Source organism: Pristiophorus japonicus, chromosome 1, assembly GCF_044704955.1.
Source record: "Pristiophorus japonicus isolate sPriJap1 chromosome 1, sPriJap1.hap1, whole genome shotgun sequence".
NCBI classification, from domain to species: Eukaryota; Metazoa; Chordata; class Chondrichthyes; family Pristiophoridae; genus Pristiophorus; species Pristiophorus japonicus.
The window spans coordinates 86,134,239-86,150,804 of record NC_091977.1 but is presented as its reverse complement, the minus strand read 5'-3'; the positions used below and the strand labels follow the sequence as shown (position 1 = coordinate 86,150,804).

At 43.1% G+C, this 16,566-nt stretch overlaps 1 protein-coding gene across 1 annotated transcript in view; it reads right to left on the bottom strand.

Moving 5' to 3' along the window:
* The window catches only part of LOC139227240 (coiled-coil domain-containing protein 192-like), a 104,995-nt gene extending 101,281 nt beyond the window's left edge, over positions 1-3,714 (bottom strand). The window contains exons 1-2 of the mRNA XM_070858266.1: positions 3,560-3,714; positions 3,217-3,271 (exon numbers count right to left, since the gene is read on the bottom strand). Of these exons, the coding sequence (XP_070714367.1) occupies positions 3,217-3,271; positions 3,560-3,657 (153 nt within the window). The 5' untranslated portion in view covers positions 3,658-3,714. The remainder of the gene's footprint in view (positions 1-3,216; positions 3,272-3,559) is intronic.
* Between the last annotated feature and the right edge of the window lie 12,852 nt (positions 3,715-16,566).

The window sequence follows — 16,566 nt, the reverse complement described above, 5'->3', positions numbered from 1 at the left end:
AGGTGATGATGTTTTACAGTGGTAAAATAAATACAAGCTACTGAACAGGACATTATGGCAGTATGAGTGTGGGTATAGGTAGTGTAGTGGTTGGGGTACTGGACTAGTAACCCCAATATTATGAATTCAAATCTCATGATGGTGTGATGTGAAAGTTAATTCAATAAATCTGATAATGTGTAGCCTTGCATCAGAATAAATGACCAAGATAGCTGCTGTTTTGTTGTGAAATCACAACTGATTTAGTAATAGAAACCTACCACCTCTACCCAGTCTAGTCTACACTTAAAGTTCTCTAAAGCTATTCACTATCATGGGGGCACCATCAACACAGAGGACTGTAATGACACAAGAAGGCTCACCAACACTTGCAATCTTGCCAGTGTTGCCGACATTCTGAAAGCAAATAAATATAGTAGCCGAAGATATTTTTTTATTTATTTGTGAAGAAGATCGCATAACTCACGAGGGATGAGGTTGTGAGCAAATTATACATGTTTCCTTCATTAGTGTTTCATTCATTAATAAAGCATATGGGATCCTGTGCTTTATAAATAGAGACATCGAGTACAAAAGCCAGGAAGTTATGCTAAACCTATATAAAACACTAGTTCAACCCCAGCTGGAGTATTGTGTCCAATTGTGGACACCACACTTTTGGAAGGACGTGAAGGTTTTGTAGAGGGTACAGAAGAGAATGGTTCCAGGGATGAGGGATTACAATTATATAGAAAGACTGGAGAAGCTGGGGTTGTTCTCCTTAGAGCAGAAAAGAATAAGAGGAGAGAAACAGAATTAACGTTTCAGGTCGATGACCTTTTGTCAGAACCCGTTTCTCTCCCCACAGATGTTGCCTGACCTGCTGAGTATTTCCAGAATTTTCTGTTTTTATTTGATGGGTGTTGTTTATAGGCCCCCGAACAGTAGTTGTAATGTAGGTGCATGTAACAAGGGTAGTAATATGGTAATCATGGGGGACTTTAATCTACATATAGACTGAGTAAACCAAATTTGCAATAATAGCATGGAGGACAAATTCATGGAATGTATACAAGATAGTTTTCCAGATCAGAATGTTGAGCAACCAACCAGGGAACAGGCTATTTTAGATCTAATATTGTGCAATGAGAGAGTTAATTAATAACCTTGTAGTAAAGAGGCACTTAGGGAAAAATGACCATACTATGATAGAATTTTATATTAAGATTGAAAGTGATATAGTTAAATCCAAAACTAGGGTCTTAAATTTAAACAAAGAAAACTATGTAGGTATGAGGGGCGAGTTGGCTAAGGTAGGTTGGGAAACTACATTAAAATGATGGTAGATGAGCAATGGCTACTATTTAAAGAATTAATACATAATTTACAAAAAATATACATTCCATTAAGGCACAAAAACTTTGCAGGAAAAGTAGTCAACCATGGCTAACAAGAGAAGTTAAAGATAGGATTAAAAAATCAAAGGAAAAGGCTTATAATGTTGCCAAAAGAGCAGTAAGCCTGAGGATTGGGAGCAATTTAGAATTCAGCAAAGGAGGATCAAGAAATTAATAAATAAAGGGAAAATAGAATATGAGAGTAAACTAGCGAGAGACATAAAACAGACTGTAAAAGCTTCTATTGGTATGTAAAAAGGAAAAGATTAGCGAAAGTAAATGTGGGGCCCTTGCAATCTGAGACGGGAGAAATTATAATGGGGAATAAGAAAATGGCAGGGAATTTAAACAAATACTTTGTGTCTGTCTTCACGGAAGAAGATGCAAAAAACCTCCTGGAAATAGTGGAGAATCAAGGGTCTAGCGAGAATGAGGAACTGAAAGAAATGATTAGAATAAAAAATAGTACATGGGACTGAAAGCCGATAAATCCCCTGGACCTGATGACCTACATCCTAGGATTTTGAAAGAGGTGGCTATAGTGATAGTGGATGTATTAGTTGTCATCAATTCAAGCCAGGAGCAGATGGAGGGAGTTTTAAACACAAGTATCTCCCTGACAATGGAGGCAGCTCAAGCCTGGAGCAGCTGGAGGGAGTTTTAAACATAAGCGTCTCCCTGACAACGGAGGTAGCGCAAGCCTGGAGCAGATGGAGGGAGTTTTAAACATAAGCGTCTCCCTGACAACAGAGGCAGCTCGAGCCTGGAGCAGATGGAGGGAGTTTTAAACATAAGCGTCTCCCTGACAACGGAGGCAGCTCAAGCCTGGAGCAGCTGGAGGGAGTTTTAAACATAAGTGACACCCTGACAACGGAGGCAGCGTGAGTCTGGAACTATTACAGGTCCTGTCAAGGGGAGAAAATGAGAAATAAAAAGTAATGACATTATGACATCACAAGGATGGAGGACGGTGATTGGTTCTTCCATATTAATTGAATCACTGGACAGGGGATGAATCTTAAAGAAAGCTAATAATTGATTTAATTTGCTTCAATTGCTGATTTTCTAATTTTAACTTAATTTATAATTATCGTATATATTATTTAATTTTGTTTAATTAGAATTAATCTTTATGATACTGATTTTACTATTGTATACTCCTTATTGCATTATTTACAATGTAATTTGAATTTTTTTTTTAGTTTCTCCGCCTGTGTCTATCTGCGTGCGAATTTTGGCTGCCACTTCATTTGAAGGGTCGAAGGGCCAAATGGCCTACTCCTGCACCTATTTTCTATGTTTCTATGTTTCTATGTTTCATTCATCCATGCTTGCTGACCTACACTGGCTCCCGGTCCAGGACCACCTCAGTTTTAAAATCCTAATCCTTGTTTTCAAATCCCTCCATGGCTTCGACTCTCCCTATTGCTGTAATCCTCTTCAGCCCTACAAGCCTCCCCAGTTTTAATCATTCAACCATTGGTGGCCAGCTGCCTTGGCCCTAAACTCTGGAATTCCCTCCCTAAACATCTCCACCTCTATACCTCTCGCTCCTCCTTTAAGATGCTCCTTAATACCTACCTCATTTGGTTACCTGTCCTAATAACTCCTTTTGTGGCTCAGTGTCAATTATTTTTTATTGATAATTCTCTTGTTAAACTCCTTGGGACGTTTTGCTACGTTAAAAGCGCTTTATAAATGCAAGTTGTTGCTGTTTATTCTTGCCTCAACATAACACAATTAAGTGAAGGTCTTATATGCAATATGTTCTATAAAATTATGTTCTGGATCAAACTAAAATGGAACAACTGACAAAAACCGTGATAATTTGTATTCTCACCAAGTCATCAATGTAATTTGGAGTTTCCTTTCCACGGCTGTTAGCCTGTGCTATGCTGTAAATAAGCAAGCAAAATAAATAAACGATTATTATTTAGTTATACAGAACAATTTTACGAAGTATATCAAACGCTAATTCAGACCACAATATAACTTAGCACCAAAGTGCACGCCCTCTTTTATTTCTGATCTCAACATTCTTGTGAAGCGCCTTGGGACGTGTTGCTACGTTAAAGGCGCTATACAAATATAAGTTGTTGTTAACCCATCTAACTAGCGTTCAATAATGTTTACCTAACATTTGAATGAAGAAGTGATCAAGAACGTGTATGTGAATGTAGTACCTTTGTGCTTTTCGCAGGGTGGCAGCGTTTGACACTCGTTTATTCTCATCGGGTTTAACCGGTATTATTTTAACGTTACCACTTGCTGCATGCCCCATCTCTCAGCGGCGCCTTGCTGCTGAGTGAGGCACACACTGCAAACGGGAGTGCGAGGCTCGACTTGCTTCTTTGTTTATTGATACAACGGCGTTTCCTAGCAACGTAAATATACAGCGACCGCACAATCCAAACGTGGATTGACGCTGCCGTCATCACGCACCAATCACACGCGGCGCTGGGAAGAACGCCCTCTGTTGAACAACTTGATCGTCTGTTGCTCCTCGAGCCCGCGCAGGGGCACAGAGCCGACAGCACTCAGGCTGTGGGGCGGTGTGAGCGGTGGAGCGAATGTTTTCTTGCTTGCTGTGAGCTGCAAGAGATGTCGACTCCGCATTATAACATGGTACAGCACACAAAAGGGCTCTTCGTGAATGTTCCAGCACTTTTGTAGAGTTATCCAATTAGTCCCACTCCCTTGCTCTTTCCCCATAGCCCTGTAATTATTTTCCCCTTCAAGTGTTTATCCAATTCTCTCACCTCATCTCCTGACTCCCCAAAGCCTTTCCACCATCTACAAGGCATAACTCGGGGATGTAATGGAATACTCTCCACTTGCCTAGATGAGTGCAACTCCAACAACAGGCAAGAAGCTCTTCAGGACAAAGCAGCCCATTTGATTGGCACCGCAACCACCACCTTAAATATTTACTTTCTCCACCGTGGCTGCATTGTGTATCATCTACAAGATGCACTACAGCAACTCGCCCAGACTTCTTCGACAGCACCTCCCAAACCTGCAACCTCTACCACATAGAAGGACAAGTGCATCAGGTGCATGAGAACACCATCACCTGCACATTCCCCTCCAAGTTATACACCATTCAGACTTGGAAATATATTGTCGCTGGATCAAATTCCTGGAACTCCCTCTCTAATAACACTGTGGGAGTACCTTCACCACATGGACTGCAGTGGTTCAAGAAGGCAGCTCACCATCACCTTTTCAAGGGTAGTTAGGGATGGGCAATAAATGCTGATTTTGCCAGTGACGCCCACATCCTAGGAACGAACAAAACAAAAAGCATGTGCAGTGGTCAGGACACGGCAAGTGGCATCAGTTCCACTAAGTTAGTGAAGGAAAAACAGTTGGCCAGAGATCCCGCTCTCTATTGACATTTGGTGATTCCTGTTGCAAGTCTAGCTGACCCAATGCGCAATCCTTCTGTGCTGGGTGACAGTTAAACACATCCTGATAGTAAAATAATGAGAGATGTATGCTCACAGTGCTTATGAATACTTGCAATCAAATTACAAGGGGAAGCGATCCCCATGAATGCTGAGAAGGGACGAGTTTGGTAACCACCAGCTTATAGTGTCAAGACTCATAGGGGGAGAAATTGAGTGCATTTGCACCACCTGTTCGTGCCCCCAGGAGATCCGGTTAGTTTGCCTGGAGATCATGACATCATCGCCTTGCGCATCGCCCCGTTAGCGTCCCAGCACCTAAATTGGGTTTTTTCCTCTGAAGCTGCACCGGGCGATAACATTGACAGCTTCAGGGGACATGTACCCAGCAGCCGGTCACTACTGGGGCGAAATTTAAAGGGGAGGTAGCCGGCTGCTACTGGAAAAAAACCTCCCATTTCGCTTCCCGCTCCATTGGCGCTTTGGTTGTGGGATCAGTGCCACAATCGCTCAGCCTGGCACTCTATTTGAGTGATCGTAGCGCATCACTTCCTTACCCCCAAATTATTGCGAGGGCTGAGACTTCTGCGCCTGGCGCAAAATCACACTCCTTGTGAGTGTTACGGGGTAGTACCCAACTTCTAGGCCATAATGAATAATGATTAGTATTATGAATGCTATCATCCTTGTTATTTATGAATAATGTAAATAGGAGGGAACTCAGAACAAATGGAGAACACCATGAGTCAAAGTTTGTTTGATGTGGGGTCTGGTGTTACTTTTGTAAAATTGGCTGTAGGGAGAAAAGTAAAGAAAGTACAGTGAAATTCCAACCCAAATTGTAACATGTACTGCACATGATATTGTACTGTTTGATTAGAACAGACTAGTTTTCAGTTATAAAATAGATTTTATACATAATCACATAATTCAATCAAATGGCTCCTTGTTACTGCCTATGTTCCGCAGCTCTATGGTATAACTGGAAATAAGTTTAATAATCAGAAAAACATACTTGAATGGTTGCTTTTATTTTTAAGATGATCTCATATTCTACAGAAAAAGTCATGAAGATAGCATCTGTATATAGAAATAACGAAACATAGAAAATAGGTGCAGGAGTAGGCCATTCGGCTCTTCGAGCCTGCCACGCCATTCAATAAGATCATGGCTGATCATTCCTTCAGTACCCCTTTCCTGCGTTTTCTTCATACCCCTTGATCTCCTTAGCCGTAAGGGCCATATTTAACTCCCTCTTGAATATATCCAATGAACTGGCATCAACAACTCTCTGCGGCAGGGAATTCCACAGGTTAACAACTCTCTGAGTGAAGAAGTTTCTCCTCATCTCAGTCCTAAATGGCCTACCTCTTAAGGCTATGTCGCCTGGTTCTGGACTTCCCCAACATCGGGAACATTCTTCCCGCATCTAACCTGTCCAGTCCCATCAGAATCTTATACGTTTCTATGGGATTCCCTCTCATCCTTCTAAACTCCAGTGAATAAAGGCCCAGTCGATCCAGTCTCTCCTCATATGACAGTCCAGCCACCCCTGGAAACAGTTTGGTAAACCTTTGCTGCACTCTCTCAATAGCAAGAACGTCCTTCCTCAGATTAGGAGACCAAAACTGAACACAATATTCCAGGTGAGGCCTCACTAAGACCCTGTACAACTGCAGGAAGACCTCCCTGCTCCTATACTCAAATCCCCTACCTATGAAGGCCAACATACTATTTGCCTTCTTTACCGTCTGCTGTACCTGCATGCCCACTTTCAGTGACTGATGAACCATGACACCCAGGTCTCGTTGCACCTCCCCTTTTCCTAATCTGCCACCATTCAGATAATATTCTGCCTTAGTGTTTTTGCCACTAAGATGGATAACCTCACATTTATCCACATTATACTGCATCTGCCATGCATTTGGCCACTCACCTAACCTAGCCAAGTCACCTTGCAGCCTCTAAGCGTCCTCCTCACAGCTCACACCGCCACCCAGTTTAGTGTCATCCGCAAACTTGGAGATATTACACTCAATTCCTTCATCTAAATCATTAATGTATATTGTAAAGAGCGGGGGTCCCAGCACTGAACCCTGTGGCACTCCACTAGGCACTGCCTGCCATTCTGAAAAGGACCAGTTTATCCCAACTCTCTGCTTCCTGTCTGTCAAGCAGTTCTCTATCCACGTCAGTACATTATCCCCAATACCATGCGCTTTGATTTTGCACACCAATCTCTTGTGCGGGACCTTGTCAAAAGCCTTTTGAAAGTCCAAATACACCACATCCACTGGTTCTCCCTTGTCCACTCTGCTAGTTACATCCTCAAAAAATTCCAGAAGATTCGTCAAGCATGATTTCCCTTTCATAAATCCATGCTGACTTGGTCCGATCCTGTCACTGCTTTCCAAATGCGCTGCTATTTCATCCTTAATGATTGATTCCAACATTTTCCCCACTTCTGATGTTAGGCTAACCGATCCATAATTACCCGTTTTCGCTCCCTCCTTTTTTAAAAAGTGGTGTTACATTAGCTACACTACAGTCCATAAGAACTGATTCAGAGTCGATAGACTGTTGGACAATGATCACCAATGCATCCACTATTTCGAGGGCCACTTCCTTTGGGATGCAGACTATCAGGCCATCAATCCCATCAATTTCCCTAACACAATTTCCTGCCTAATAAGGATATCGTTCAGTTCCTCCATCTCACTAGACCCACTGTCACCTAGTACATTTGGAAGGTTATTTGTGTCTTCCTTCGTGAAGACAGAACCGAAGTATTGGTTCAATTTGTCTGCCATTTCTTTGTTCCCCATTATAAATTCATCTGAATCTGACTGCAAGGGATCTACGTTTGTCTTCACTAATCTTTTTCTCTTCACATATTTATAGAAGCTTTTGCAGTCAGTTTTTATGTTCCCTGCTAACTTCCTTTCATACTCTATTTTCCCCCTCTTAATTAAACCCTTAGTCCTCCTCTATTGAATTCTAAATTTCTCCCAGTCCTCAGGTTTGTTTCTTTTTTTAGCCAATTTATATGCCTCTTCCTTGGCTTTAACACTATCCTTAATTTCCCTTGTTAGCCATGGTTGAGCCACCTTCCTCGTTTTATTTTTTACACCAGACAGGGATGTACAATTGCTGAAGTTCATCCATGTGATTTTTAAATGTTTGCCATTGCTTATCCACCGTCAACCGTTTAAGTATCCTTTGCCAGTCTATTCTAGCCAATTCACGCCTCATAGCGTCGAAGGTACCTTTCCTTAAGTTCAGGACCCTAGTTTCCAAATTAACTTTGTCACCCTCCATCTTAATAAGGAATTCTACCATATTATGGTCACTCTTCCCCAAGGGGCCTCGCACAACAAAATTGCTAATTAGTCCCTTCTCATTACACATCACCCAGTTTAGGTGGCCAGCTCTCTGGTTGGTTCCTCGACATATTGGTCTGGAAAACCATCCCTAATACACTCCAGGAAATCCTCCCCCACTGCATTGCTACCAGTTAGGTTAGTCCAATCAATATGTAGATTAAAGTCGCCCATGATTACTGCTGTACCTTTATTGCACACCTCCCTTATTTCTTGTTTGATGCTCTCCCCAACCTCGCTACTACTATTTGGTGACCTGTACACAACTCCCACTAGCGTTTTCTGCCCTTTGGTATTGCGTAGCTCCACCCAAACTAATTCCACATCATCCAAGCTAATGTCCTTCCTTACAATTGCATTGATTTCCTCTTTAACCAGCAATGCCACCCCACCTCCTTTTCCATTCTGTCTATCCTTCCTAAATGTTGAATACCCCTGGATGTTGAGTTCCCAGCCTTGGTACCCCTGGAGCCATGTCTCCGTGATGCCAATCACATCGTATCCGTTAACTGCTATCTGCGCAGTTAATTCATCCACCTTATTCCGAATACTCCTCGCATTGAGGCACAGAGCCTTCGGCTTGTCTTTTTAACTCACTTTGCCCCTTTAGAATTTTGCTGTAATGTGGCCCTTTTTTTTTTCCTTGGGTTTCTCTGCCCTCCACTTTTACTATTCTCCTTTCTATCTTTTGCTTCTGACTCCATTTTATTTCCCTCTGACTCCCTGCATAGGTTCCCATCCCCCTGCCATATTAGTTTAACTCCTCCCCAACAGCACTAGTAAACACTTCCCCTAGGACATTGGTTCCGGTCCTGCCCAGGTGCAGACTGTCCAGTTTATACTGGTCCCACCTCCCCCAGAACCGGTTCCAATGTCCCAGGAATTTGAATCCCTCCCTTTTGCACCACTCCTCAAGCCACGTATTCATCTGTGCTATCCTGCAATTCCTATTCTGACTAGCACGTGGCACTGGTAGCAATCCTGAGATTACTACTTTTGAGGTCCTACTTTTTAATGTAGCTCCTACCTCCCTAAATTCGTCTCGTTGGACCTCATCCCGTTTTTTACCTATATCGTTGGTACCTATATGCACCACGACAACTGGCCGTTCACCCTCCCTTTTTAAATATGAAATAATCTATAAATAATATCTATACCACCCACATTTTTGCTTTCTTTCAGTTAAGCAAGTGTATATGAATTGTGAAAAATTCTGAAATAGTGAATTCATCACTGAGGAGTGACATTATCCTGCCTTTAATTCCCATCACTACAGAGCCATAATGTGGGGCCTGAAATCGCTGCCTCTCCGGGTGCGTACGATGTGCGCATGTCCCCGTAGATGCCCTGCAAGATTTGGGTTAGGCGTGCACTGCGCATGCGCCTAAACCCAGAACTTGATTTTGGCAGATTGCACGCATCCCCGGGAGAAGGGCCTCTGTGGATAGAGAGTTGGGCAATTTGCCCAACTCCTGCCCAGTGAATGTCCTTCAAACTCTCACACCTGGTAAAAGCAGGCGTTAGGTCGTAGGGGGATGCCTGCTTTTACCAGCACAAGAGTTTTCGAAGATAGAAAAATGAAATGTTAGCAATAATTTTTATATTAATAACCCTGTCCGTTAAGGTAAATTAACTTTTGCACCTATTAAAACATATTAAAAAAGTTAAAATAATACATTTTTGTCTAAAACATTTAATTACACTCAATTTCAATTAATTTTAAATATCTGAAGTGTTTTTCTTATTTATATAAAATGTTTGTGTTTTGGGGGGTATCCCCATTCATAATAATAGTGAACTCCGTCATTACTATGAATGGGGATCCACCATTTTCATTGGTTGGTCTGGCCCTGTGATCGCAGGATGCACATACTGCTCCTGGAATACATGGGCCTCTGCTCTGTACATCGAGGCCTCGGTGTAGAAGTCTTCGTTCCTCTGGGGCCACCAGGTACATTCGTAAATATTTTTGTGTTTGGAGGCCTGCAGGAAGCCACCAACCACAATTTCAGGGCTGTGTATTATCAACAATGACATCTAGCTGTCACCAACATTCCTTTATCATAAACTATCAATTTCTGGATTAACATCAAATGCAGTTTAGGACAATGTGGGTTGAAAGGAAGTCTTAGAACACTGTCCATTGTTATAAAGATGAGAACAAGCCTGGATCTGTAATACTTCGTGGATTACAAACAGTTGTCATCAGCTGCTGGCTGTGGGCTGACATTTCAATGGTAATGTAATAGGAATGGATGTTGTTAGTGGTGCCATCACTACTGCCCTGTTCCAGAGTGTTCCAAATATTGCATATGACCCAAGATAACCACAGGATGTGTGGCGACAAGGATCTTTGTCATCCTGTGATGAGCATTTATGTGGATGCTTAGAACAGCTTAATTGTTACTAATTGTGGCAGCAGGCAAAGCTTCCTGTTATCTTTTCAGTAAACATTGGGGTCTGGAGTTTCCTTCGCATTTGCACCTAGATACACACATTTATGTGGCTTTAAAAAAATCGCAGAATTTTGGGTGTAAGTGAGTTATGCGCACAACTACAATACGCCCAAGTTTCCTCAATCTTTTAGGTCTGCCCATTAATCCTGCCGTCCGAATGAATATCCACCCACAATACTGGCCAGGACCCTGACTCTGAGAGGACAAATGGAACCTCAGTTTAGCAGTGCACTCGTGAGAGAGTGTTGCACCATCAGAGCACACTGCAACATCAATCAGCATTATGTGCCTATATCTTTAGAGTGGGGCTTGAACCCCAAACCTTCTGACTCAGAGGTGAAAGTGCTACTACTAAGTCAAGGCTGACATCATCATATGTTTATGTTTGAACAGTGTTTATTTTTTAATTCCTTGTTTCATTTTTTTGGTGTCTTCCTAGGTTACACTCTGCACCCAAAAGGGTGGGAAAGTGGCCTTCTCATCCAAGCTGTCTATTCTGTTTTGTTACCTTTATTATGCTGTGTTTGTCTATGAAACAACAAACTTAAAAAAAATCACTGGGATGATCTGAGGATGGGACAAGCGCTAGATAAATGCAAATTCTTTCTTTATATCTGGCAGAAGTAAGAAGAATAAAACCGGACAGACCACCCGGCATCGACCTCGGCACCAGCTATGGGTACGATTCTGGCACACCCAGCCCAGCTGACCCTGCAAAGTCTTCCTCACAAACATCTGGAGACCTGTGCCAAAATTGGGAGAGCTGTCGCACAGACTAGTCAAGCAACAGCCTAACATAGTCATACTCACAGAATCATACCTTTCAGCGAATGTCCCAGTCTCCTCCATCACCACCCCTGGCTATGTCCTGTCCCAGCGGCAGGACAGACCCACCAGGGGTGGCGGCACAGTAGTATACAATCGGGTGGGAATGGCCCTGGGAGTTCTCAACATTGACTCCAAACTACATGATGTCTCATGGCTTCAGATCAAGCATGGGCAAGGAAAGCTCCTGCAGATTACCACCTACCGCTCTCCGTCAGCTGATGAATCAGTTCTCCTCCATGTCGAACAGCACTTCAAGAAGCACTGAGGGCAGCAAGGGCACAGAATGTACTCTGGTGGGGGACTTCAATCTCCCTCACCAAGAGTGGCTCAGTATCACCAATACTGACCGAGCTGGCCGAGTCCTGAAGGACTCCAGATTGGTCCTGCAGCAGGTGGTGAGAGAACCAACATGAGGGAAAAACCTACTTGACCTTGTCCTCACCAATTTACCTGTCGCAGATGCATCTGTCCATGACAGCATTGGTAGCAGCGATCATCGCACTGTCATTGTAGAGACGAAGTCCCATCTTCACACTAAGGACACCCTCCATCGTGTTATGTGGCACTACCACCATGCTAAATGGAATAGATTAAGAACAGATCTAGCAGCTCAAACTGGGCATCCATGAGGCACTGTGAGCCATCAGCAGCAGCAGAATTGTATTCCACCACAATCTGTAACCTCATGGAATGGCATATCCCTCACTCTACCATTACCATCAAGCCAGGGGACCAACCCTGGTTCAATAAGGCGTGCAAAAGAGGATGGCAGGAACAGCACCAGGTGTACCTAAAAATTAGATGTCATTCTGGGGAAGCTGCAACACAGTACTACATGCATGCTAAAAAGCGGAAGCAGCATATCGTAGAAAGGGCTAAGCAATCCCACGATCAATGGATCAGATCAAAGTTCTGCAGTTTTGCCACATCCAGTCGTGAATGGTGGTGGACCATTAACCAACTAATGGGAGGAGGAGGCTCCAGGAATATCCCCATCCTCAATGATGACGGAGCCCAGCACGTAAGTGCAAAAGACAAGACTGAAGCATTTGCAACCATCTTCAGCCAGAAGTGCCGAGTCGGTGATCCATCTCGGCCTCCTCCTGAGATCCCCACCATCGCAGTAGCCAGTCTTCAGCCAATTTGATTCACTCCATGTGATATCAAGAAACAGCTGAGCACACTGGATATAGCAAAGGAAATGGGCCACAAAAACATCCTGGTTGTCATGCTGAAGACTTGTGCTCCAGAACTTTCCACACCTCTCGCCAAGCTGTTCCAGTACAGCTACAATACTGGCAGCTCCCCGACGATGTGGAAAACTGCTCAGGTATGTCCTGTCCACAAAAAGCAGGACAAATCCAATCCGGCCAATTACCGCCCCATCAGTTTACTCTCAATCATCAGCAAAGTGATGGAAGGTGTTGTCAACAATGCTATCAAGCGGCACTTACTCACCAATAACCTGCTCACCGATGCCCAGTTTGGGTTCCGTCAGGACCACTTGGCTCCAGACCTCATTACAGCCTTGGTCCAAACATGGACAAAAGAGCTGAATTCCAGAGGTCAGGTGAGAGTGACTGCCCTTGACATCAAGGCAGTATTTGACCAAGTGTGGCACAAGGAGCGCTAGTTAAACTGAAGTCCATGGCAATCAGGGGGGAAACTCTACACTGGCTGCAGTCATACCTAGCACAAAGGAAAATGGTCGTAGTGGTCATCACAGCCCCAGGACATCGCTGCAGGAGTTCCTCAGGGCAGAACAATCTTCAGCTTCTTCATCAATGACCTTCCCTCCATCATAAGGTCAGAAGTGAGGATGTTCGCTGATGATTGCACAGTGTTCAGCGCCATTCGCAACTCCTCGGATAATGAAATAGTCTATGCCCGCATGCAGTAAGACCTGGATGACATACAGGCTTGAGTTGATAAGTGGTAAGTGACATTCGCGCCACAAAAGTGCCAGGCAATGACCATCTCCAACAAGCTAGCATCTAACCAACGCCCCTTGACATTCAACGGCATTACCATCGCTGAATCCCCCATCATCAACATCTTGGGGGTCACAATTGACCAGAAACTTAACTGGATTAGCCACATAAATATTGTGGCCACAAGAACGGGTCAGAGGCTGATTATTCTGTGGCGAGTTTCTCACCTCCTGACTCCCCAAAGCCTTTCCACCATCTACAAGGCACAAGTCAGGAGTGTGATGGAATACTCTCCACTTGCCTGGGTGAGTGCAGCTCCAACAATACTCAAGAAGCTCAACATCATCCAGAACAAAATAGCCCACTTGATTGGCTCCCCATCCACCACCTTAAACATTCACTCCCTCCACCGGCACACCGTTGGTATCAATGTGCACCCGAGCATCCCATGGCACAGCTTATTGGAGCTTCAACATGCTGTATGGCCACTCCACTCTGACGGTGTTCATTTAACAGTGCGATACATATTCAGAAACATGGACATGCATATACATGGAAGGATTAAATGTGCATTTGTACTTGCTACTTCTGAATGCTGACAATTAGATGGCATTGAGGTCACAGTGTCATTAGCTTCTTTAATTTAATATTCATATTAATGCAATTATATGTGACAAAGTGTGGTTCCTTGGGGTTAACAAAAAGGCTGAGGTAGTCGTGGAGTCCTGCATAGCTTTCTGGGTGAATCAGTTTAAAAAAAAATCTACTTCTAATGTCTGAACTTCCAGAATTCACCGTTGATTCCTTTTTTTTTATATCTGATGACAATATAAATGCCAACCACCAGTGTTTCATACTGAACATTCCTAATCTGCTGTTTGCCTGTCAGCTCCTGCTCAATCTTGTGCTGCACCAAGTTCACCCAGAGTGCACTACAAATCTTTTCTGCACCTGTGCAACTTCTACGCATGTGCAGCTACACAATGGGGTGACTCTTGCGCTGCTTGTAATAAAATAGTACCCTACAGTGTTTAAGTGATTCAGACCTTCAGAGGGAAATATATTACAGAAATGAATCATATCAATTATGATAGAGTGACTAAATGATGTAAAAAAATATCAGGGGAGATGTGCAGCAGAGGTTGATAAAAATAGGCTGGAGATCATTTTCTAAAACATAGACTCAGAAGGTGATATGCGCACAGCATCAGCCTTGCACAGTTGCTGTAGTCAGGGGGTTGGGGAGGGAATTGGCAATGCTGTTGGAGAACAGTGCAAGGAACTGCACATTCACCTTGGAACTGCTTGTTCTGAGTCTGGTGAATGGGATTCTGTTTGAGATTTTCATACCTTTGGTGTTCCAGAATGCAATTAAGGCTAAGAAACAGGAAGGGGCAGAAAACATTGGTGGGAGTTGTTTATAGCAGCCCAAACAGTAATAGTAATGTAGGGCACATTTTAAATCAGGAAATTAGAGGTGCATGTAACAAAAATAATACAATAATCATGGGGAACTTTAATCTACATATAGACTGAGCAAACCAAATTTGCAGTAATGGTATGGAGGATGAATTTATAGAATATGGACAAGATGGTTTTCTGGATCAATATGTTGACGGACCAATGGAGAACGGGCTATTTTAGATCTAATATTGTGCAATGAGAAAGGATTAATTAATAACCTTGTAGTAAAGCAGTCCTTAGGGAAGAGTGACCATAATATGATAGAATTTTATATTAAGTTTGAAAGTGATTCAGTTAAATCTGAAATTAGGGTCTTAAATCTAAATAAAGGAAACTATGTAGGTATGAGGTGAGAGTTTGGCTAAGGGAGATTGGGAAACTACATTAAAAGGTATGACGGTAGACAAGCAATGGCCAGCATTTAAAGAATTAATACATCATTTACAACAAACATTCCATTAAGGCACAAAAACCCCACAGGAAAAGTGGTCCAATCGTGGATAACAAGAGAAGTTAAAGATAATATTAGATCAAAGGAAGGGGCTTATAATATTGCCAAAAAGAGCAGTTAGCCTGAGGATTGGGAGCATTTTAGAATTCAGCAAAGGAATTGATAAAGAAAAGGAAAATAGAATATGAAAGAGATATAAAAATAGACTGTAAAAGCTTCTATAGGCATGTAAAAAGAAAAAGATTAGCAAATGTACATCTGGATCCTCTACAGACTGAGACAGGAGAAAGTAAAATGGGGAATAAGGAAATTAAACAAATACTTTGTGTCTTCATGGAACAAGACACCAAAAACCTCCTGGAAATAGTGGAGAACCAACAGTCTAGCGAGAATGAGGAACTGGAAGAAATTAGCATTAGTAAAAAAATAGTATTGGAGCAATTAATGGGACTGAAAGCTGATAAATCCCCTGGACCTGATGGGGTTTTGAAAGAGGTGGCAATAGAGATAGCGGATGCTTTGGTTGTCATCTTCCAAAATTCCCTAAATTCTAGAACAGTTCTCGCAGATTGGAAGGTAGGTAATTTATCCCCGCTATTTAAGAAAGGAAGGAGAGAGATAACAGGGAACAGTCAGCCTGACATCAGTAGAAGGGAAAATGCTAGAATCTATTCATCATCATCATAGGCAGTCCCTCGGAATCGAGGAAGACTTGCTTCCACTCTCAAAATGAGTTCTTAGGTGGCTGAACATTCCAATTCAAGAACCACAGTATCTGTCACAGGTGGGACAGATAGTTGTTGAGGGAAGGGGCAGGTGGGACTGATTTGCCACACGCTCTTTCCGCTGCCTGTGTTTGATTTCTGCATGCTCTCGGCAATGAGACTCGAGGTGCTCAGTGCCCTCCCGGATGCACTTCCTCCACTTAGGGCGGTCTTTGGCCAGGGACTCCCAGGTGTCAGTGGGGATGTTGCACTTTATCAGAGAGGCTTTTAGGGTATCCTTGTAATGTTTCCGCTGCCCACCTTTGGCTCGTTTGCCGCGAAGGAGTTCTGAGTAGCACGCTTGCTTTGGGGATGACGTGTCTGACATGCGAACTATGTAACCTGCCCAGCGGAGCTGATCAATTGTGGTCAGTGCTTCAATGCTGGGGATGTTGATCTGGCCGAGGACACTAATGTTGGTGTGTCTGTCCTCCCAGGGGATTTGTAGGATCTTGCAGAGACATCGTTGGTGGTATTCCTCCAGCGACTACTGTACATGGTCTATGTCT